This window comes from Carassius auratus, unplaced genomic scaffold (genome assembly GCF_003368295.1).
Source record: "Carassius auratus strain Wakin unplaced genomic scaffold, ASM336829v1 scaf_tig00032777, whole genome shotgun sequence".
In the NCBI taxonomy this organism is placed as follows: Eukaryota; Metazoa; Chordata; class Actinopteri; order Cypriniformes; family Cyprinidae; genus Carassius; species Carassius auratus.
In genome coordinates this window covers 22672-45628 of record NW_020526028.1, presented here as the reverse complement: position 1 = coordinate 45628, position 22957 = coordinate 22672, and the positions used below count along the sequence as shown (strand labels likewise).

Genomic DNA, 22957 nt, shown 5'->3' with positions numbered 1-22957 from the left:
GTAACGTTCAAAAATAAAAGGTTACTATGTTTAATTATAAGGGTTAACAACGAAGGGGTAATATGTTTATTAATAAAGGTTAATAATGAAGGGTTATTATATATTTCTTAATAAGTTTAAATAATTAAGGGTTAATATGGTTAATTATAAGGAATAATAATGAGGGGTTAATATGTTTATTTAGAAGAGTTAACAATGAAGGTTATTATGGTTACTTTTAAGGGTTCAATAATAAAGGGTTAATATGATTAATTAAAAGTTTTTATATTGAGGGGTTAATATGGTTAATTATAAGTGTTAATAATGAGGATTAATATGGTTAATTATAAGTGTTAATAATGAGGATTAATATGGTTAATTATAAGGATTAATAATGAAGGGTTATTATACTTATTAATACTAAGGTTTAATAATTAAGGGTTAATATGGTTAATTATAAGGATTAATGATGAGGGGTTAGTATATTTATAAGGGTTATTATGGTTAATAGTACTAAGGTTCTATATTTATGTGTTAATATGTTTAATTCTATGGTTCAATAATGAAGGGTTAATATGGTTAATTGTAAGGTTAATAATGAAGGGTTATAATAGTTATTAATACTAAGGTTCAATAATTAAGGGGTAATATGGTTAATTATAAGGGGTTAATAATGAAGGGGTTATTATAGTTATTAATACTAAGGTTCAATAATAAGGGGGCAATATTTTTAATTATAAGGATTAATAATGAGGGGTTAATATGTTTATTTATTAGGGTTAATACTGGATGATTAATATGGTTAATTATAAGGGGTTAATATGGTTAATAGTATTAAGGTTTGATACATAAGGGTTAATATGACTAATTATAAGGTTTGATAATAAAGGGTTAATATGGCTAATTATAAGAGTTAACAATGAGGGGTTAATATGGTTACTCATAAGGGTTAATAATGAAGGGTTAATATGGATAATTATAAGGTTTATAATTAGTTAAATATAATGAGTGACCAAAGTATCACTTGTGTTTGGCCTGTGAAGAAAAGCAAAACAGTCAGTAAAAATATTAAATCATTTAAAGTATAGGGTTAATATGGTTAATAGTACTAAGGTTCAATAATAAAGGGTTAATATGGCTAATCATAAATGTTAATAATGAAGTGTTAATTAATTAAACACTTAAAAAAGTGTTTAATTAATTATAATAAAGGTAAATAACAGATATTACAAAAAAGGGTTCATATGGTTAATAATTATAATAATATATATATTTTAAGATTTTAGATCAATATCTGTTTTATTAAATCTATTTTGTAAAGTAACTCTGTGAACACGTTATAGTAATGTTTCATTTATTACCATAATGTAAACCATGTTAGTTAACATGATCTAACAATGAAAAATAATGCTTAAGCATTTCTTAATCCCAATTAATGCCACTTCCAACATTTACTAATGCATTATTGAAATCCGAAGTCGTATCTTTTAATATTATTAAATGACCCTGAGCTGAAATTATCTAACAGTGTACAGCTGTATTTTTTACTAACATAAAAAATTAATAAATGCTGTATTGCTTATCGTTAGATAAAACATGAACTAAAGATAACTAATGAAATCTTATTGTAAAGTGTTACAGAAACTAAATTTTTCAAGTGTTCACATGAGATAAATATTGTATCCAGCTTTATACAGAAACATACTCTTTACTCATGTGATTTATATTATATAGTAAATCGCTACTCGCAGATTAAGATTAAATATGACTACTATGAATGAAGATATTAAGGTATTATATGAAAAATGCTATAGAAAATAAATTTGACTTGAGTTACGGCTGACTTACAAATTTCTCGGAGCAGGGGAAGTCGAAGAGCTTCACGAGTCCGAAGTCGTCTCCGGTGACCACGTTGAGCCCGGCGTGAGAAACACAGGCGCAGTTCACGTCTGCCTTCTCTGCATTACGTGGCCAGATGCCCAACACCTCGTCACCCAAAACACTGCACAGGAGGAAGAGCTGCACTACTGGACGCTCGGGTCATTTCTGAGGAGCGTTTACTGCACAGATCTGTGGACTCACCTGGTCCAGGTCGCCCAGGTGATCCGGTCTATCAGGGCTTGTTCTGTGACGATCTTCCCGCTGGGAACCTCATGAACCTGACGCTTGTATGAACCGGTAGAGACCTGCACACGAAATATAAACCACACCTGTCACATCAGTGTTATTTACACACACTACATTCACACTAAATCGAACACTGAACTAAACTGAACTGTATAATGATACTTTTGTCTTATGTAATGCTGTTTATAGATGGATTGAACTCGTTTTGTAATTGAACTTTATAACATTGATTGAACTGAACTGAACTGAGTTGCCTATTGTCTTCTTTACAGCTGAAATTAAATTTGTTGCACACCTTAACCATACAGTGAAAAATGTTTATAATTTTTTTTATAAATAAATGTAATATTATAGATAATATTTTTTATATTTTGTTGTTGTTGTTGTAAACAGTGAAGGTTAAGTATATTTTTGAATTGTATATATATTTGAATAATATTTGTAGTTTTGACCTTCATATCCAAAAAAACAAAACAATTAAATCAAATTATAGCCAAAATTATATTTCATATTATATATTAAGATAATACTATATATATATATATATATATATATATATATATATATATATATATATATATATATATATATACATTTATAATTTAATTTAGTTTCAATGTACTAAAGAATAATAATAAATGTGGCAAAAATTTATTTTATCTATCTATCTATCTATCTATCTATCTATCTATCTATCTATCTATCTATCTTGTCTACACATCTTGTCTTATCTACACAGTGAAGCACATTTTTTAATTAAAAATATATTAGTTTCAACCTTCATATACCAAAATATATTTAATGTGTTTTTGGGGCAAGAAAATTGTTTTATAAAGTTTTTCTTCTAATGTGACATATGAATGTATAATTTTAATAAAATGTTTAAATATATGGAGGGCAATATATATATATATATATATATATATATATATATATATATATATATATATATATATATATATATATATATATATATATATATATATATATATATATAATTTAAATAATTTATTTTATTTTTTTCGGAAAAAGTGGTCAAACATAATAGTAGTAAATATAATAGATTTTTTTTTTTGCAGCATGGGTTACAACATTAAAACTATTATTTCCCTATTTTACAAAGGTGAATATGCTCTGAAAAATAAATAAAAATTGGATTGAATAAAGCACCATTCAAAAAAGCTGAATTGATATGTTTTCAGGCATCAAATCAATGTGTTTCTGTTCATTATTATTGATATATAGAAATGTGAAGGAAATAGAAATTTGGCACAAAAACAGTGAGGGTCTCCCATTTTAGCTACTAATGTCTATGCCAAAAAAGTGCATGCACAAAAATAGAATTTCCGTGCATTAATAAATATTTTGTCGCAGTACATCTCAGTTATGAATAGATAAAAGGGCAGCAGTGTGTTATCAAAATGATCTATTTGTGATTTGGTCGCTTGCTCATCATGCTTTTGTACCTCGATGTATTTGCTGTCAGCAGAGAAGTCCAGCTGGATCACAAATCCAGGAATATCTTTGCAGTAGCCGATCCGGTTGAGAGATGGACCCAGAGTCAGATCGTAGAAATCGACCGCACACTCCACCGAGCCGACGGCCAGCAGCCGGTTATCAGAGCTGAACCTGCGGGAGAGACACGGCTTGAGCACCTGTGCGTTCATGATCACGTGTTCTGTTGTGTCTCTTCTGACCGTATGTCCTGGATGGCCACGCTGCGGTCTCTCTTCTTGCCCCATACGCTCAGTGAATTCACCAGCAGCACGATGAACTCTCCGTTCTCCAGCCCGATGGACACCATCTCACCGTTTGGACTGTACGCTGCGCACTTCGCCGGATGACCCAGACTCACTTTATTCAGGAGTTTCTGAAGACAAACCGCGATTAAGCTTCTGGAGCTGTTTTTGTAGCATGCTTTACTTCAGAATGTTGTGAAACCTGGTAAAGGTTTTGGCACTTGTTATATGAACACATAATAAAACACCATGATTGGAAAATGTTAAATTGTCCTCAAAAACAATTTTAAATTCACACTTTTACTCCTTGCAGTCAAAACTGACTGCATTGCAAACTAATTTCATTTTCATTCCTACGTTTGGTTTTGTGCCCAAACAAAATCTTGTTTAAAGCTAATTTTTTTTTTTTTTTTTATCAACTTCAAACTTGGAACATGACTTTAGATTTATGGCTTTGACTTTCACACAGATTTGCAGTAAAATGTATATAAAAATAAAAATTTCATAAATATTTGAAAATAATATTTTTTTGCATTTTATTCACTTTTTTAAAACACCAAACTTGTGTGCTGCAAAGCATTCAAGATTTATAATAGTTTAAGTTAGCTCTATGCTCAAAAAGTGATTAACAGGTAAAAAAAAATAGCATACAAGTCCCTTTATAAAATACAAAAATATTAAACAAAATCATTATCAAACTAAAATATTGTGCATTCATTTAATTGGTGTGTGTATATATATATTATTTTTCACCACAACACGATCAGCACCTAAGGGTTAATAGACACACATAACTGTTTTAAAAGTTTGGAAAGATTTTTCTTTAATGTTTATGAGAAGTCTCTTCTGCTCACAAAGATGATATTTATGTGATTGAAAAAATACAGTAAAAACAGTAATATTATGAAATATTATTGCACTGTAAAAAAGCTATTTTCTATGTGAATATCTGTTAAAATGTAATTTATTTCTGTGATGCTCCGCTGTATTTTCAGCAGCATTCCTCCAGTCTTCAGTGTCACATGATCTTCAGAAATCAGAATAATACACTGCTCAAGAAACGATACTTTTTGTTTTTCAGGATTCTTTTCTGAAGTTCTATAGAACAGCATTTGAAATAGAAATCTTCTGTAACATTATAAATGTATTTACTCTCACTCCTGCTCAATTTAATGCCTCCCTGATGATCAAAAACACCACCCACGATCCCTCACCTTATCGGCCAGGTCCCAGAGGCGGATGGTTCCATCATCGCTGGCCGAAATGAAGACGTCTTTGGAGGGGTGTGTGGCCAGACCCCAGATGCGCCCCTGTGTGTGTCCGTTTATCATGGTGTTGGAGGCGGCGTTCTTCTCTCCCACCTCGATGATCTCGCCATCCTTCGTTCCCACCAGGATCTTTCCCTGCCGTCCAATAAAGAAGCATCTTCCCACTGTCTAGACTTACACTTTAAATCAGTGCTTGTGTCTGTGTGAAGCCTGCAGAAACCGAAAACATGACTGACCTTTCCTCTACACACAGATCTGACCGTCTCAACAGGAAGTCCTGTCTCCAGCTGAAACGCTCTGCATCTCTTCATTTCCTGATCCCACAGTTTCACAGCACCACCCTCTTTAGTCCTGCACGTGCATAATATCACACACATCACACAGGCGATGACATGATGCTCTTTTTGTGCTTGCAAAAAATTACTTTAATCTGTACACTTCCATTTCTAATTTCACTTTATTTCTATTTCAAATAAATCCTGTTCTTGTGAACTTTCTATTAACGAAAGACTTATAAATAAATACATAAAGGTTTCCACAAAAATGAAACATTGATGATTAAAATACATGTTTCTTCATGTTTCAAATCATCATATTAGAATGATTTCTGAGGATCATGTGACAATAGAGACTGATGCTTAAAATACAGCTTTGATCAGAGAAATAAATTAGAGTTTAAAGTATATTCACATAGAAAACATCTATTATAAATAGCAATAATATTTCATATTTTTTAACTGTATTTATTATCAAATAAATGCAGCCTTGGTAAGCAGAAGAGACGTTTTTCTAAAACATCGAAAAAATCTTTTGTACTTTTTATTCAAGGTACTGTATATTTAATCAAGCTGAAACTGATATTAAAAACCATATGAACCCAGTATGTGAACTTGTGTGTGTGTGTGTGTGTGTGTGTGTGTTGTGGAGCTGGACTCACGGTCTCTCTTTGCCTCCGGTCACGATGAGTCCGTCTCTGAGCGTGGTGTACATGGTGAACACTGGTCCTGTATGAGCTTTAGCCACCACACGCACCAGGAAATGCTCTCGCCACACGTACACATCACCGTTTATGGCCCCCGTGAACGTCAGGTTATTCTGCCAGACCAAACACGAGAAAAAAAAAAAAAATTATATATATATATTATAAATTATATTTTTTATTATTATTATATTAATTAATTAATTAAATAAATAAATTAATTAATTAAAATAATGTTTATATTATTATTTTAATTATTATTATTTCACATATTATTCTATAAATGTATTATAGTAAATTAAAATTACAACCACAAAACCCCATCTTTGTTATGCATAAAAGCATCAACATCTGAATAAATACAAAAATATAACTACAGATAAATGCAAAAAACTAGCACTAAATGCAGAGATAAGTGCATACATTTATAAATAAATGCATATAAATAACCAAATAAATAAATTCAAAAAGATAAATGGATGAATAAATGCATACAAGCATAAATGAATGAATGGATGAATGAAAACATAAACACATAAATAAATGCATGCTAGATAACTGCATATGAACAACTGTATAAATAAAACCAAAAATAATCACACTAATTGCATAAATTCATAGATGCACTACATTAATTTCAAAAATGTATAAATAAATAGATAACACTGTAATGAAAAGCAACAAATATTCATTATACAACACCTGTATGGCTTGAAAAGAAATTGCTTGTTACTGGAAAAGTTATTCTAATTAGAATTTAGACATTAAAAAATAATAATAAAATAAAAATGACAACACAACAAAATTACTAAACATTAACAGGAATTATAAAGATAAAAATTTAAAATTAATTAATAAAAACTTTAATCGTGACTACAAAAAAACCCTTGTGACTACAATTATTAAAATAAATGATTTATGTCCATCTATATTGTCACTACTGTGCTTGTGAGCAACACAATTAACCCCAAATTGGACCATGGGAATTGTTTCAGTAATCCGTGGACTGCAATATCAGCTTAATAAGCATGAATGAATGACTCACGGCTCCAAAGGCTACAGAGAGCATGGTCTGCATGCGTCCGTCCTCCACCGCTCCGATCACTCCCTTCTTATAGAGCAGAGAGCCTCCCACCAGCGTCCAGAACTTGATGTGTTTGATCCCCACCGACACAAACTGAGTGTCCGAGTCCGGCCTGAACTCCACCACGAAGATCCGGTCGCTGTGACCGCCTTTACTGCAAACCCTAGAGCCTGAGATCACACGATGAAAGCATTCCGCTTTTGTTATTTTGATAAGCTGATAAACATAGACTTTGGAAAATAAATCACATCTTGAGAAGAAAAAGCACGCGATGGAAAGTTAGACTGATATTTTTGAACTCAGCATCATCAAATTAGGCTTTTTAGCAAATCAGCAGAATTGTTTCCCAGCTGCAGCGCTATGGTAAGTACATGCACCTTCCTGCCATCTCCACACAGTGATGGTGTGCTCCAGATCCACTCCCACAGACAGCAGCAGTTTTCCCGTGGCGCTGAAGTTGATGTATCCGATCCCTTTAGCGTGAGAGCTGCGCAGCACTGACAGTGTCTGTTTGCTCATGGCGTCCCACACGTGAATGGACGGTGCCAGGCCTACAGACACACACACACACACAGACCTCCATCACATTATGTCTGTCAATACTCACAGCTTAAGGAAAAACAGTGCCTCCCAAATAGGGGTCAACCGATATGTGTTTTTCAAGGCCAATGGCGATACCGATTATTACAGATCAAGTAGACCGATAACCGATATTTTCAACCGATATATGTGTATAATGAAAATGAATGACAAAATTAAGAATAACAAATGCTCTGACAAAAACTGTATTCTCTGCCCAAACTGCTCCTTTCAGCACAAGACAAATAAAATCCATTAGGTGTATTAGAAGACACTGATTATGCAAATGCTGTGGGTTGTTTATATTAATAAACAGTGTTGGGAAGCTACTATGAATCAGGGTTAAAGCAGTTAGGATGCATTTTCTTTTACTATCATTTTCTACTTTTCTCTCAGGAATTGTTTAAAATTCGCTGGCATGTGTAAATATGAACAAATGATAAAATTATACTCTATTATGGTTGCATTTTGCAAGTAATCTGGGGATCACACGGATGCCAAACTCTGGGGCTTGATTTGTACAGATCATGGATTAACTACGATCTGTTAAACTACTAGGATATTACAGTACAGTACCAGTCAAAAGTTTGGACACTTGGACACCAATTTGTGTGTCCAAACATTTGACTGGTACTTAATATAGAATACAGTATTCCATAAACAGAATAAACACATTTTTCAATGATCACTCATATGTGGTGATCAAACACTTATAATGACGTTACAGAGATATGTGATGGAGGCAGGGCATTTGACAATAAACTTTATTATCCAAAATTAGTCTAACATCCGTGCACTGAACAGTAAAGTTGAAGTTTATTCATCTTTAATTCAATTCAATTCCTTTTAAACTTTATTTCACTTCGGAACATTCATTCACAGATTTGCGCTTGTTCGTCTTCACACACTGAAGAAACTTACTAGAGAAGTGTGAAGTATGAAAATATATCTCTTTAAATAAATACAATAAAAATCTTGCACACTTTAATTCCCTTTGAATGTAACGTGTACGTTCCCATGGAACTCGGATCATGGCAGAATTTCATGTGAAGTCTACTTCGCAGGGCACTTTAGACAATGCTTGAATGCTGCCTGAACAAGAGACCTCCTTACTGAAGTGAAAGTGAATACCGATATATCGAATGAATACCGATATATTGGCGACAGGCTCATATTGGCCGATAATTATCTCGAGACTGAATACCGATATATCGGTGACAGGCTCATATTGGCTGATAATATCTGCAAAACCATATATCGGTCGGGCACTAGATTCAATACATATTAAGTAAATTTATTTGAACTTGACTTGGGAAAAGTTTTTTAAGCAGAGCTGTATTTTACTGGCAAAAAAACAACGAGGATTTTTAATGAATTTTTTAGCAGACAAATGCAACCATAAATGCATAAACACATGAATAAATGCACATCAATAACTGCAAAAATAAATGCAGAAAATGCAAAGATAAATGCATGATTTAATTAATAAATTTATAAATAAATCAACCAAATTAAATAATTTAAACTTTAATTTGAAAAAGAAAGAAGTCTATACAGGGTTTTAAAGCATAGATGTGAAGTTTGAATATTTATTTAAGTATTTGTATGAATTATTCTGTTCAAGAATGTTATTTAAGCTGTAATCATTTATTATTATTCTTTAAGTTATTTTTTGTATCTTTTTGAAAGAAGTCTCTGCTTCTGCTTAATAAAGCTGCATTTATTTAATTAAAACTCAAAGGCAAAACACTAATATTTAGAAATATTTTTATAATTTAAAATAACAGTTTTCTATGTGGATATATTGTAAAATGTAATTTATTGCTGTGATGCAAAGCTCAATTTTTTAGCACCATTACTCCAGTCTCAGTGTCAAATGATCCTTCAGAAATCAGATTTTAATCAGATTCTTTAATGGTTACTTAAATTTGATTATCTTAATTTATTTATTTAACATTATTTTGTTATATTAAAATCGTATTATTATATTGCAATAACTGCATTATTTTAGCTTGTTATTATAAATATTTATTTTATACATTATATTAAAACACATTATTATGCAATTTAATATTATTTAGTTTATTCTTCTAAACGGATAAATCTGTGTACATTAACTGGTTTAACATGCATTTAACTAGTAAAGTGTTACAGAATAACATAAAATCACATCACAAAAATTCATGTCTATGGATCTCAAGGGTTTAACTTGCATTGAACACCGATCATTGCTTTAAATTAAAAATGCAAAAATGTTTTAGTTCTAGGTTGGAGCCCAAAAAAAATCTGTCCTGGATTTCGGGAGTCAAACACAAAAGGTCAGTGAGACAAAATGAAGTCAGATGGCATGAGGTTTTGCTGTCCTACCTGGCAGATCAGCGAAGTCGCCTGTGTTTTGGTGTGTTGGATGAGAGAATGAGACAGCGATGAACAAAAATGAAAGAAGCCAAAGCAGAATTACATGAGAGATTCAAATTATTAGCAAAAATCACAAGCAGCCTAATTATCAACACAAAACCAAACAGTGCACGCTGAAAGCAGCAACGCAAAAGTCAACATAAGCCAATGATAATGATTTAGATGGTGAAAATATTAGAGATCTGCATAAAGAAATGTGTGTAGAGATCAGTTTATTCATTAGCACACTTACCGATCTGACCGGTGGCGATGATGTTGAGATATTTGGGATGTTGATTGACAGTCAGACAGAGGATGTCATCCGTGTGCTCCATATAAAAGCTTTGAGTACCTGCAAATCACAACTACTACTTTAATTCTCCAATCCATGTTAAACAGCATGTATGCAGATTTAATGAGCTCATATTAACAGAAAGACTACATGTACTTTAAAAAAAACTATTATTTTAGTAAACAGCAAAAATATATTTCTCTCATGCACTTATTCCAAAGTTTGGATCAGTAAGAGTAAGATTTTAAAAATGTTTTTTAAAAAAGTCTCTTCTGTTCACCAAGCCTGCATTTATTTGATTAAAAATACAGTTAATTCAGTTATATTGTGAAATATTATTACACTTTAAGATAAATGTTTTAAATGTGATTATAATTTAAAACAATTTATTCCTGTGCTCAAAGTTGAATTTTTGGCATCATTTCTCCAGTTGTCACATTCACATTTAAAATGTCACATTAAATTATTATAATATGAATATTTGCTGCTAAAGACAATTCTGATTATTATTATTATATATATATAAAAAAAACAGTTGAAAAAAAGTAAGGATGCATTTCAAACTTTTTAAACTGTATATTCTAATTATACATTTTATGTAAACTTCAACCTAAGAAAATACTATATATATATTTTGAATGTCTGCTGAGGGAAGCCATATCTTAGTTGTACTCTTTCATCTATAAAGAGTGATTTCTGATGACAGCACTGCTCAGTATCTGTTAACTGCATCTTACAAGCTGTTACTGAAAGTAAAAACAACTCCTTTGTTTACAACAGCGTTTCAGTCTCTTTCAATATAAAAGACTCTTGTCGCCATCTAATGGCAGAACGATGTAACTAATCACATCACGAACACACACACCGTTTCCCAATACTAAATACTATTATTCAATACTATTATTATTAATATAAAATATTTTTAATAAACAACAACAGCCATTATAAAAGTTGCTAGGCAATTTAGAAAAAAGTACAAAGAGACTGCTCTCTGACAAAACTATTTGCTCTGGAATAAATAATAGACTAATAAGAGCAAAGACTGTGCTGTTATCACTAGAATATCACACTCCTCTCAGCCAACCAGAAAGAACTTTTGTAAAAAAAAAATATATATATATATAAAATTAATTTTTTTTTCAGATGTGCAGTTCCCACTGCAGCCTGTAGAGGTCAGCAGTGTATCATGCCTGATCTGGAATCAGATTAGTCTCAAAGACACGCCTACAAACTCATCTAAAGCATAACGTCAAACTGTACTGTGTTTTCACCAAGCCAGAGGTCAGAGGTCAACAGTGATGCTGAATCAGGACTGTACCAGCAGAGAGGTTGTGAATAACAGCAGCGGCGGCTGTGTGGAAGATGATGTCAGCTCCATCATTGAGGTAGTGAAGGTTGTTTCGACAATCGAAGCCCCTGTAGCCAAACACGTGATCCAGAGAGAGTTCCTACAAACACGCACAGACATCAACACACACACTTATAATGTGGACAACCCTGACTCCTCATGAGATCATAACCCGACTGACCTCGACCGTTTTCTTCTTTGTGATGTTGTTCTTCACCAGTTTGTCAGGTAACGGTGCGGCACGGCTCACTGGAGGCCTGTAGGAAACAAATGATGTTCTGATATGAATACATACAATTTCTCCCTCAGTACATTTGTCTTCTTTTGCATTATAAATATCTGAACATCCTTAAATCAAGATATATTTACTTGAGACGCAGAATGAGATGTTAAGCCTTTCTGACGAATGTATCAAGTTTGTTTAAAACGTGAACAAATATCTGGGAGTGCGATCATCAAAATCTATTAAATTCAAACTAATAGATTTTTCTTACCTCACTGATAGATATTTTTCTTGTTTTAAACGTAAACTTGCTTTATTTTGAGAAACAAGATTATATAAGTCAATTTTTTATTATATTAAGTAAATTTATCTTGATTTAAGAATATATCAATATTTGTGTTAGAAAATGAGACAAAAACACTAAGAATTAAATAACTTTTTGATGTGATCACACAGAAAACAAAACTTGAGTATCTTGTTTTCTGATTAATCAAAATCAATTACTTTAAAGGGAAAAGGTTTATTTATTTATTTATACATTTTAATATATATTTTGACCTGATAATTGTCCCAATATTTTGGCAGATATTTTCAGATATAAGCAAAAACTTCAGAAAAGTTCAGAAAACAAGAATAAAAATAATACTGGTTATTTTACTTATTATATATTTACTTATTTTAATTAAATTTATCTAGATTAAAAAACCAACAACTGTAATGGAAAATAAGACAAAAAAAAATGTAATTTTTTGTAGTGCATTTTTCGGTTTATTGTTTATTACCGCTCGTCCACTAGGATCTCCTTCTGTTGTTGGTGTGGTTTCACGCCAGTCATTTGGCGTATACTGACAGCGTAGATCTTCGTTGTGTAATCCATGTTCTTTTCCCGAGCGACGTCACTGTCATACCCTAAACAAACAAATGTAAGTTAAATAAAATGTATTTAACTAGTGTTAGAACGAACCGTTTTAGGAGGGCATGGTTGACTCTTGTTGAACTTTTATAAAGGATATCTCTTTGGATTTGAGATTTTAGTCAACTTCAGGGATGTTATCTATTCACAAAGAGCTTGTAACTCCAAGAGACTCTAAAGAGAAAGGAAAACCTGAAATTGCATCATTTAATCTCAAACAAAAACACAATCATTACCTCCATCCTCCTCAGCATCATCGTCTGATTCTTCGCTGTCCACGGCTTTGCTTTCGTGTGAACCAATCCCCTCCCTCGCCCAGATCATGAGGGCCGTGTCAGCCCCGCCCACCGACAGCAGCATCGCGTCGTCATTGGACCATCGAACATTCGTCACATTGGCACTGTGAGCCACATACTTTTTAAACTTGGCAAACTGACCCTGTATAAAATAATAATAAAATACGTTTGACTCGTTTAAGGCAGGTTTTATACAAGACTGTTCATAAGTTATTATTTTGCTAAATTAAAATGTAAATAATAATAATAATATTTTCATTATATGTAAATAAATTGGAATATTTAGAAACATTTATATTTTAAATTTTTTAAATATATAATATTTAATATAAATTATTATTATTTTTATTATATTTAATATTTTAATACTTAATATATTTATATATTTTCAAAATATTTTGAATATTTTTATTCAACGTAGATCCATTAATTTGATTAAAAGTGACAAGTTTTGTCACTTTTATAATGTTATACAAATAAATGCATACAATAAATTATAAATAATAAAACCACATAATGATAAATCCAATTAAAAAACTATATATATTATTTTCAACATTGATAATAATCGGAAATGTTTCTTGAGCATCAAATAATTTCTGAAGGTACATCTGACACTGAAGGCTGGAGAAATGATGAAGAAAATTCAGCTCTGATCACAGCATTTTAACATTTATTCACATAAAAAAAATATTTTAAATTGCAATAATTTTTCACTTCTGTTACAGTATTTTTGATCAAATAAATACAGTGGAAGAGACATCTTTCAGACCTTGCAGGGGAAGCTGAAGAGCTTGACGAAGCCAAAGTCGTCTCCGGTGGCCAGCAGCTTCCTGTCTTTGGTAAGTGAAGAGGCGTTGACAAAACTGAGCGCCGGCCAGATGCCTTCACAGGTGGGACCCAGCACTGACGTCCATGTGGCCCATTCAATCTTCTCAAACTGAACACACACAAACACACAGTTATGAGATGAAAACACCTGAGTTAGTGATATATCTGGCTGTGTGTGTCGTCTCTTTACCTCTGAACTGCTGATAGTTTGTCGTCTTCCACGTGGAGCTTCAAAAAATAGCTGCTCTTTGGCACCGGTGTTGACTTGAAGCAGTTTTCCTGCATTAATACACAATCACAAAAAAAAGCTTGATTATGTCCTTACACATTTGTCTCTTCCTTTGCTAAATTTATGGATATCTGCAGGTGCTGTTTCCCAAATTCCCAAAGCAAAATACAGATTCTTAATGCCAGGGGACACAATCAAGGGTCAAACGTGAGAGAAATTGGTTTTTGGTGAGTAATTCATTAATAAATGTTAACTGTATAAGGGACTGCATGAATTATAATACACATAATGACCTTTGCTGTCACTAATATGCAAGGAATAACTGCAAAAACAAAAACACACTAGAGTCACATGTCCAAGTTTTCGCCATTCAAAACATTACCTTTCAATTGAAATGCATGTGTAGATTGATTTTAATTGTAATGCTCAACTCTTCACACATAGAGAGACAGTGAGTGCATTTACATGCACGTACTTAAACAGATTATGCTTAATAAGCCGAAAACTCACGTGGTCATGTAAATGCGGTAACACCTTTTCCTTTTATCAGAGTATGGTCATTCAACAGCGTAAGCATAAATCGGTTGCAACAGGTAGTTTTATTGCCTCTTACTCCAATTTTGCATGGCATGTAAATGCAATAACCCACTTTCTGTTGGTTTATTGAAGTGCGCATGTGTAATATGTGACAGGAATGCATCGTTAGTGCAGATTTAAGCACATCTAGACCGAGCAAACGTCTTGCAGTAAAGAAAGAAGGAAATTTTTTCTTGACTCAGAAAATTATAAAAACATTTAACATCACAACTGACAAATGTATGGAAATACTCAGAGTCAGATATGCAAATTCTTATATTCTGACATCACTAAAGGGAAATAACCTGATTTATTAATGGTTATTTGAATAAGCTGATATGCATGTAAATGTGTGCATGTAAATGTGGTTATTAACTCATGCATTATTGCTTGAATTTATATTTGTGAGTTCTGTATGTTTGGATTACCACGGACGTCCCAGTCCACATGAGTGATACAGCTGGACGCTCCTTTACAGATGCCCACCCGCTTACTGCTCAGAACGTTATAAATGTCCACAAATGAGTCGTGGGAGGCCACGGCGAGGTATTTTCCAGCATCTTCAAGAAAAATGTAATAAATATATGTATTTATACTAGGGATGCACGATAATATCGGCACAACATCGGTATCGGCCGATAAAAGCTTAAAATGACCATCATCGGTATCGGCTGATATGACTATTTCTGCCGATGAGCCAAACCGATATTCTCCAAGTGAAATAATTGACCTGTTTTTCAGATGTGAATGTCTGTCTTCATTTGTAAAATAATACATTTATGGTAGAATCAGTACAGAAGAGATACATGGATTTCTCTTCAGTAAAAATAAAGTTTAAATATATCAGTATATATTTGTATATATATCGATATCGGTATCGGCATCGGCCAAAATTATTTTGAAAATATATCGAATATCGGCCAAAATCCAATATCGTGCATCCCCTAATTTATACTTATATATAAAATTATAAAAACATATATTTAATACACAAATATATTGTAAAATTATACGAATTAATTATAATTAGACATAATTATATATAATTAATTATAATTAGAGATACATTATACATTTTATATTATATATTACATCCAAAAGAAAAGTTTTTGTTTACATAATAAATGTGTGTGTACTTAATAATGTATATATAAATACACACACATACATGTATATATTTAAGAAAAAAAATATGTTTATAATATGATTTATATTATTATAAATATATACATGTAAATATTTTCAAAACGTATGCTGTACGTGTGTAAAAACACAGTAAACACACACAAATATTATGTAAACAAAAATTTTATTTTGGATGCGATTAATCGCGATTAATCGTTTGACAGCACAAATATATGTATATAAATATCTAAAACTGCCACCCATGCAGATGACTACCTTGAGAGAACCTGATGTCAGAGATGATCTCCTTCCTGTGGTGAAAGGTCACCATGTCTTCCAGCGTGTCTGCATTCACCACCAGGAAGCTGCCGTCGTTTAGTCCCACCGCTAAGGCTTTTCCGTCTGGCGAGAAGGCACAGCATCGACCACCTACAAACACACACGGCAGCGAATCCGTCTGTGATACTGAATCGGAGATCTTTCAAACGTGGCAGATGATTAGCAGATGTACTTTTCTTAAGTTTCCGGACAGCCACCATTCGATGGTTGGCTGAAAGCTCCCAGATGCGCAGGGTTTTGTCGTCACTCACAGTTGCACAAATATGCAGCAATGGATGAGCAGCGAGACCCCAAACTTCCCCTTCCATGTGACCCTAAAACACGTCAAACACAACATATCTTCTAGCTTTTTACCCTGCATCTGTATTTGCAGCTGTGTATTTGGGAGTGACACACACCTGCACGAGTAAAGACATGGGGCCGCTCTTGTCGATCTCTAGGATCTCTCCATTTTTGGTGCCGACCAAAATGTGTCCGTGTCCCAGAGTGATCGCTCTGATGGACGGGTTGTCCTCTAAAAGCAGTCCTAAAAAATAAAAACAGAAGAACAATGTCTGAGCATATATCCAAACCTCCTAACAGATGGCACCAATCTGAAAAAAAAATGCAAAAAATTCTTTTTTTTGAAGAAATACATAAAAACTAGTACATTCATTTCATTAAACAAAATTAAACACTGTATTAACTTGACATAAACATTGTATTAGTTGTAATTAATATGCATTGTTTTATTAAAATTCATATTATTTTATAAAGGGATAAATTGTGCTTAGTTCAAGTTCAAGTTTATTTTTAAAGCACATTTAAAAAAGCTAAAAGCTGAATAAATAATGTCTAGTAACCATGACATCCCCTTACATTACAAAATATTAAATTATAAATATAATTGAAACAAAATATAGTACATTAATTTAATTTAAAAAAAAACATTAATTAAGAATAATATTAATTGTTTTCCAATATTTATATTTATATATTATTATTATTATTTTATATAGAAATAAATATTTTTAGAAAATATTTTTAGTAAATACTGTCTAATACCATGAGATCCCCTCAAAATTCGAAATATTACATAATGAATATTATTGAAACAAAATATACTGTAGTACATCCGTTTAAAAGAAAACACTACATTAATTAAAAATAATATGAATTGTTTTTCATATTATGAATTGTTTTTTTACAGTTTATTATTTTATATAGAAATAAATATTTTTAGAGGTAAATATTGTCTAGTAGCCTAACCATGAAATCCCCTTACAATACAAAAATATTATATAATACATATTATTGAAACAAAATATAGTACATTAATTTCATAAAAAAACTGCAATAATTAAAAATAATATTAATTGTTATTTTTTAATATTTATATTTACATATTATTATTATTATTTTATGTAGAAATAAATATTTTAGAAGTAAATACTGTCTAATACCATGATATTCCCCCCACAATACAAAAATATTATATAATAAATATTTTTGAAACAAAATATAGTTCATTAATTTCATAAAAAAAAAACCACTGCATTAATTAAAAATAATATTAATTGTTCTTTCTAATATCTATATTTACATATTATTATTATTATTTTATATAGAAATAAATATTTTTAGAGGTCAATATTGTCTAGTAACCATGAAATCCCCTCACAATACAAAATATTCTATACTAAACATTATTAAAACAAAATATAGTTAATTAATTTAATTAAACACTGCATTAATTAAAAATAATATTAATTGTTCTTTCTATTATTTATATTTACATATTATTATTATTTTATGTATAAATAAATATTTTTAGAAGTAAATATTGTCTAGTAACCATGAAATCCCCTCACAATACAAAATATTACATAATAAAAATTATTGAAACAAAATATAGTACATTAATTTCATTAAAAATAAATGTCTGTTTTGAGGATTTATAATCACCCTTCGATGAAGGCGAGAGCGCCGCCCTCTTGATAGCGTACGTCTTCAGACATCTCTCGAACATGTCGTCCCACAGCTCCACAACTCCATCTTTACCCCCCGTCACAAAACCCTTCAGGTCACAACATACCATTAACAGCTAAGAAATACATTTTTACCTACTGCTGAACTATATTTAATGCACAGTCTGAGCAAGATACCAAGTACTCTGTATATAACTGTGGCAAACTCAATCACCTTGTCCAGAGAGCACATGGCAAACACGGGTCCGTCGTGAGCTTTGATGCTCTTCACGAGCGTCGTGTCTTTCCAGATGTACACGTCACCCGTCAACGCCCCAGAAAACACCAGGTCCTCTGAGCGTCCGTAGCAAGCGGACATCATGGTCTCATGCTTGGCAAGATTTCCAAAAATGCCTCTTTTAAATGTTAAACCTCCTCCTGTGTTGAAATATAAACACTGAGCTAATGCATTTAATTCGATTTTTCAGAAGCATTAGGTATTCCGTTATCGGAGCATCTGCTCACATTTAAAAACTCTAGCTCACATTTAATCGGGAAAATATGGAGCGCTGATGGAAAAGTTGACAAAACGGTCATAACAGGTTATGACTAGGGCTGCACGATGTATCGTTTAAGCATCGATATCGCGATGTACGAATCCACGATAGTCACATCGCAAGATGTGCGATGTAGGCTGTCGTAGTTGATGCGTTATTCATTAACCGTACGGGCCAGCTGCTCCCCGGCCCTTGACGAATGTGATTCGCGGATTAATTGCACAGCTTAACCATCATAAAGTGAAGGTTTATCATTGACAGGACTGAAAAACACACGCAAGTTTATTAGGGCAGAGAAAGAGAGAGCGTGCGAGAGAGAATGGGCGCACGCGCGCAAGAGAGAGAGTGTGCGAGAGAGACAGAGAGAGATAGAAAGAGCGCGTGCGAGAGAGAGCGCGCGCGAGACAGAGAGAGAGAGAGCGCGCGCGAGACAGAGAGAGAGAGAGCGCGCGCGAGACAGAGAGAGAGATAGCGTGCGAGAGAGAGAGAGATAGCGTGCGAGAGAGAGAGAGCGCGCGAGAGAGAGAGAACGAGCGAGAGAGAGCGCGCGAGACAGAGAGAGAGAGAGCGCGCGAGACAGAGAGAGAGCGCGCGAGACAGAGAGACTTCCTCACATGACTGTGAGGAAAATCTGCCACATCATATTGAGCCGTCATAAGTAGGGCTGCACGATATTGGGAAAAAATGACATTGCGATATTTAATTTTTCTGCGATATATATTGCGATATGAAATCTAATCAAATTTTTTTCTTACAAACAAAAATGGGGTGAGCACACTTACATTATCATTTTAAATGATTTAAACATCGACACCATCGTGTCAATTGACAGAGAGAGAGAGAGAGCACGCGAGAGAGAGAGAGAGCGAGAGAGAGAGCGCGCGCGAGAGAGAGAGAGAGCGAGCCGTCTTCAAACAACATGAGCGCTGTCTTGCTCTCTCTCCCTCGCGCATATTAATCAATTGACATGATGGTGTCGATGTTTAAATCATTTAAAATGATAATGTAAGTGTGCTCACCCCATTTTTGTTTGTAAGAAAAAAATTTGATTAGATTTCATATCGCAATATATATCGCAGAAAAATAAAATATCGCAATGTCATTTTTTCCCAATATCGTGCAGCCCTACTTATGACGGCTCAATATGATGTGGCAGATTTTCCTCACAGTCATGTTCTCGTGAGAGAGAGACGGGAAGGAGCTTATGCTTCAAATATGTTAGTAAAAAAAAATCGTCTGTGCATGTAACAAACCTTATAGCATTCACATATGAATCTTATGTCTCTACCTGTGTGCAGCCAGAACTTGATGTGTTTCATTCCCACCGTGAGCAGTTTGTCCATGCGGAAGGGGTTTCCTTTCACCACAAAGATCTTATCTTTATGTCCTCTATAGTAAAAAGAGAGACCGATGTCATTTGAGAGCGATTCAGCTGGCTGCACATAAACTTTATCACTCAAAGTTTAGGTTTTACCTGGATTTTGCCAGTTTTTCGCCTTTTTTCCAGTCCCAGATGACTAAGGAATGGTCTTCATCGATTCCCACAGACACTAAACTCTTGCCATCCGCTGGATTTGAAACAACAGAATGTGACACAGCAATGTTTTAAAATATGTTTAAGTGATTGTACATTGAATAAAAATACAATTCTGTAACATTAATGGAGATGCATTTGGTTACATCGTTTAAAAACAAGTCAATTTTGTCCGAATATGCTTCGTCAGTTCTTAATCAGTGCTTCAATGCAATTATTAGTAAGAGTAAGCTCTAAAATAAGTTCATGGGGAAAAAAATAAACATTAATTTTCTAAATTATATTGAGATACTGTTATAGTTTTTATTTATATTTTAAATTATTTTATTTTTCTATTTTCTATTTTTATTTTAGTTACAATTTTAGTAATTTTATCAAAGATAAATGCACTTTTGGAAGTTGAATATAAGGCAAAACGTCATTTTGGAATTTCTGTGGTCCATGTTCTTAATCATAATTAAATTATATTTTATTTTTTATTATTGTAATAAATTTATTGCATTAAGATGATGACCTGTTGAATTCTTTTTGAGCGATGAATGTATTTCCTAACCTAAGGATTAGTTTTGACCAAGTTCAAAGGCTGTCATATGTGGATCAACTTACTATGTTGTGTATTTTAATCAGTTTCAATATGAAAAACAACTTTCATATTGATTCATTGGATTTACTGCATTAAAAAAAAATATTATGGATTTATTGCATTTAAAAAAAAAAAAAACAATTTATAATAAATCTTTGAAAATCAAAATCTGGATTTGAATTATTAATGCTTTTATAATCTAAAGATGCTACGTGAAAGTTTGAAACAGAAAATAGTGGTTTTCATTGCATTTTTGGAACCAAACTCAAAAGTTTCAAAAACTGTAAAACAAAAACAAACAAAAAAACAAAAAAAAACATAATAATAATAATAATAATAATAATATATATATATATATATATATATATATATATATATATATATATATATATATATATATATATATATATATATATATATATATATATATATAATAAAAGTAGGAATAAAATGAACATTAATGTAGGTGCGTTTGATGGCTTTGCTTGAATCCAGGGATTTTCGTATTCAATGCAATGCAATGGAAAAAAGAAAGATTTAGCTCTGATATATGGGAAGTAAGTGGAAAAATGACAATTTAACATTCATTTGAACCTGGTTTATATATAAAATGTCTATCAGTGTCTGACCTGTGAACTCCAGAGCACAAACCCCGCGCTGATGTTGACCCTTCAGCAGAGATAAACACTTGAGTTTTGGGATGTCCCACACATGGATGGACGGATCTCGACCCACCTGACACACACACAAACATATGCATACTCTGCATTTATTGTATTACCTTGCCTTACAGAGACGGCTCAAATCTGACTGTAAAGCATATCGGTTTAGAATCGGTTCAGTTTGAACTGTGATTTGTGGACAACTGTTATATTCTCTTGTAAATCTCTGACCTGTCCGGTGGCCACGTAATCTTTGAGCGGATGCACAGTGAGGCTCAGGATATCATCGTCGTGTCCGAGGTAGAAGCGCTGTGTGTGCTGCTGTCTGTTATACACCACCGCCACAGCGGCCACATGATACACCACCTCCCCGGCCTGAGTGTAGAACAGATTATTCCTGCAGTCGCAGCCTCTGTACCTGAGATACACAGAATACATTTTTAAAAAATCACAAATATTTATACCTCTCTGAAAGTTAGCACATTACACAAATAATGAAGTATGTTTAACTTGGTACATTTTTGTTAGCCAATCCAATTTGACATTTCAATTGAATCATGTTTTCCCCTTTCTCAAATCGAGCCGTCTGACCATGTGACATCACACGGTCGGAGGCCCCTCCCACGATTGTTTGATTGACAGCAGCGTTTCAGCACAGACTGGACTTGTGTCTTACCTCAGACCCGCCCTGAGTGACCGTCATCAGTCTGAGATGCAGACGAGCATGACTCCTAAGTGATTGAGCTGTTTTGTTGTTGGATGTAATAATGAACATAGCAGTAGTCGTTTACTCCTGACATCTGAGCGACTGAAATCGCAGAGGATTAACTTCCATTTGGAGAAATGAAAGAAATGCGCCCTTGATCTACTTTAAACGCATTTATGTTCGCATGAATACTTCATCACCCAGCCTCCAGCAGTGAGTATAATGTATTTAAATGAATCATTGAAAATCGCCTTTCCTAATAATGTGCGAATAAGCAAGTTTTGTGGCTAAAGTAAACAGTCTCTCAGAGAGAAGATCAGAAGAAAGGGGCGGAGTCAGCAGAGCTCATTAGCATTAAAGGAGAATCCCACAAATCTGACTGTTTTTAAAAGAACTGTTTTTGACAGGGTAAAAAAGGTGTTTTTGACACCAAAATTGAGAAATTTTAAACAAACTTTTACAGACTTTTCATTAAGACCCTAAAGAATCATATCAACTTGTGGAAAATGGGCATTATATGACCCCTTTAGAGTAGCAGTCTGTGGAAGCCATGGAATAAAAGATTAACAAACATATAAAAAAAAAACCAAATTATATATATATACACTAGTATTATTTATATAACATATTATTTCATTAATAATA

At 32.9% G+C, this 22957-nt stretch overlaps 1 protein-coding gene across 2 annotated transcripts in view; it reads right to left on the bottom strand.

The window, feature by feature from the left end:
• The window catches only part of LOC113081006 (echinoderm microtubule-associated protein-like 6), a 45714-nt gene that overhangs the window by 1660 nt on the left and 21097 nt on the right, over positions 1-22957 (bottom strand). Inside the window, exons 15-42 of one of the 2 annotated variants that reach the window (XM_026253074.1) lie at positions 21838-22024; positions 21574-21679; positions 20302-20395; positions 20116-20216; positions 18506-18708; positions 18269-18380; positions 16723-16850; positions 16497-16638; positions 16262-16414; positions 15289-15420; positions 14246-14334; positions 13997-14164; positions 13165-13366; positions 12798-12924; positions 11974-12049; positions 11763-11892; positions 10406-10504; positions 10123-10143; positions 7554-7727; positions 7138-7346; positions 6051-6208; positions 5350-5464; positions 5060-5248; positions 3804-3976; positions 3573-3735; positions 2062-2165; positions 1828-1981; positions 920-1014 (exon numbers count right to left, since the gene is read on the bottom strand). In XM_026253074.1, coding sequence (XP_026108859.1) covers positions 1000-1014; positions 1828-1981; positions 2062-2165; positions 3573-3735; positions 3804-3976; positions 5060-5248; positions 5350-5464; positions 6051-6208; positions 7138-7346; positions 7554-7727; positions 10123-10143; positions 10406-10504; positions 11763-11892; positions 11974-12049; positions 12798-12924; positions 13165-13366; positions 13997-14164; positions 14246-14334; positions 15289-15420; positions 16262-16414; positions 16497-16638; positions 16723-16850; positions 18269-18380; positions 18506-18708; positions 20116-20216; positions 20302-20395; positions 21574-21679; positions 21838-22024 — 3724 coding nt within the window. In that variant the 3' untranslated portion in view covers positions 920-999. Of the gene's footprint in view, positions 1-919; positions 1015-1827; positions 1982-2061; positions 2166-3572; positions 3736-3803; positions 3977-5059; positions 5249-5349; positions 5465-6050; positions 6209-7137; positions 7347-7553; positions 7728-10122; positions 10144-10405; positions 10505-11762; positions 11893-11973; positions 12050-12797; positions 12925-13164; positions 13367-13996; positions 14165-14245; positions 14335-15288; positions 15421-16261; positions 16415-16496; positions 16639-16722; positions 16851-18268; positions 18381-18505; positions 18709-20115; positions 20217-20301; positions 20396-21573; positions 21680-21837; positions 22025-22957 lie in introns of those variants that run through there. The other variant, XM_026253073.1, reaches the window with a different exon arrangement.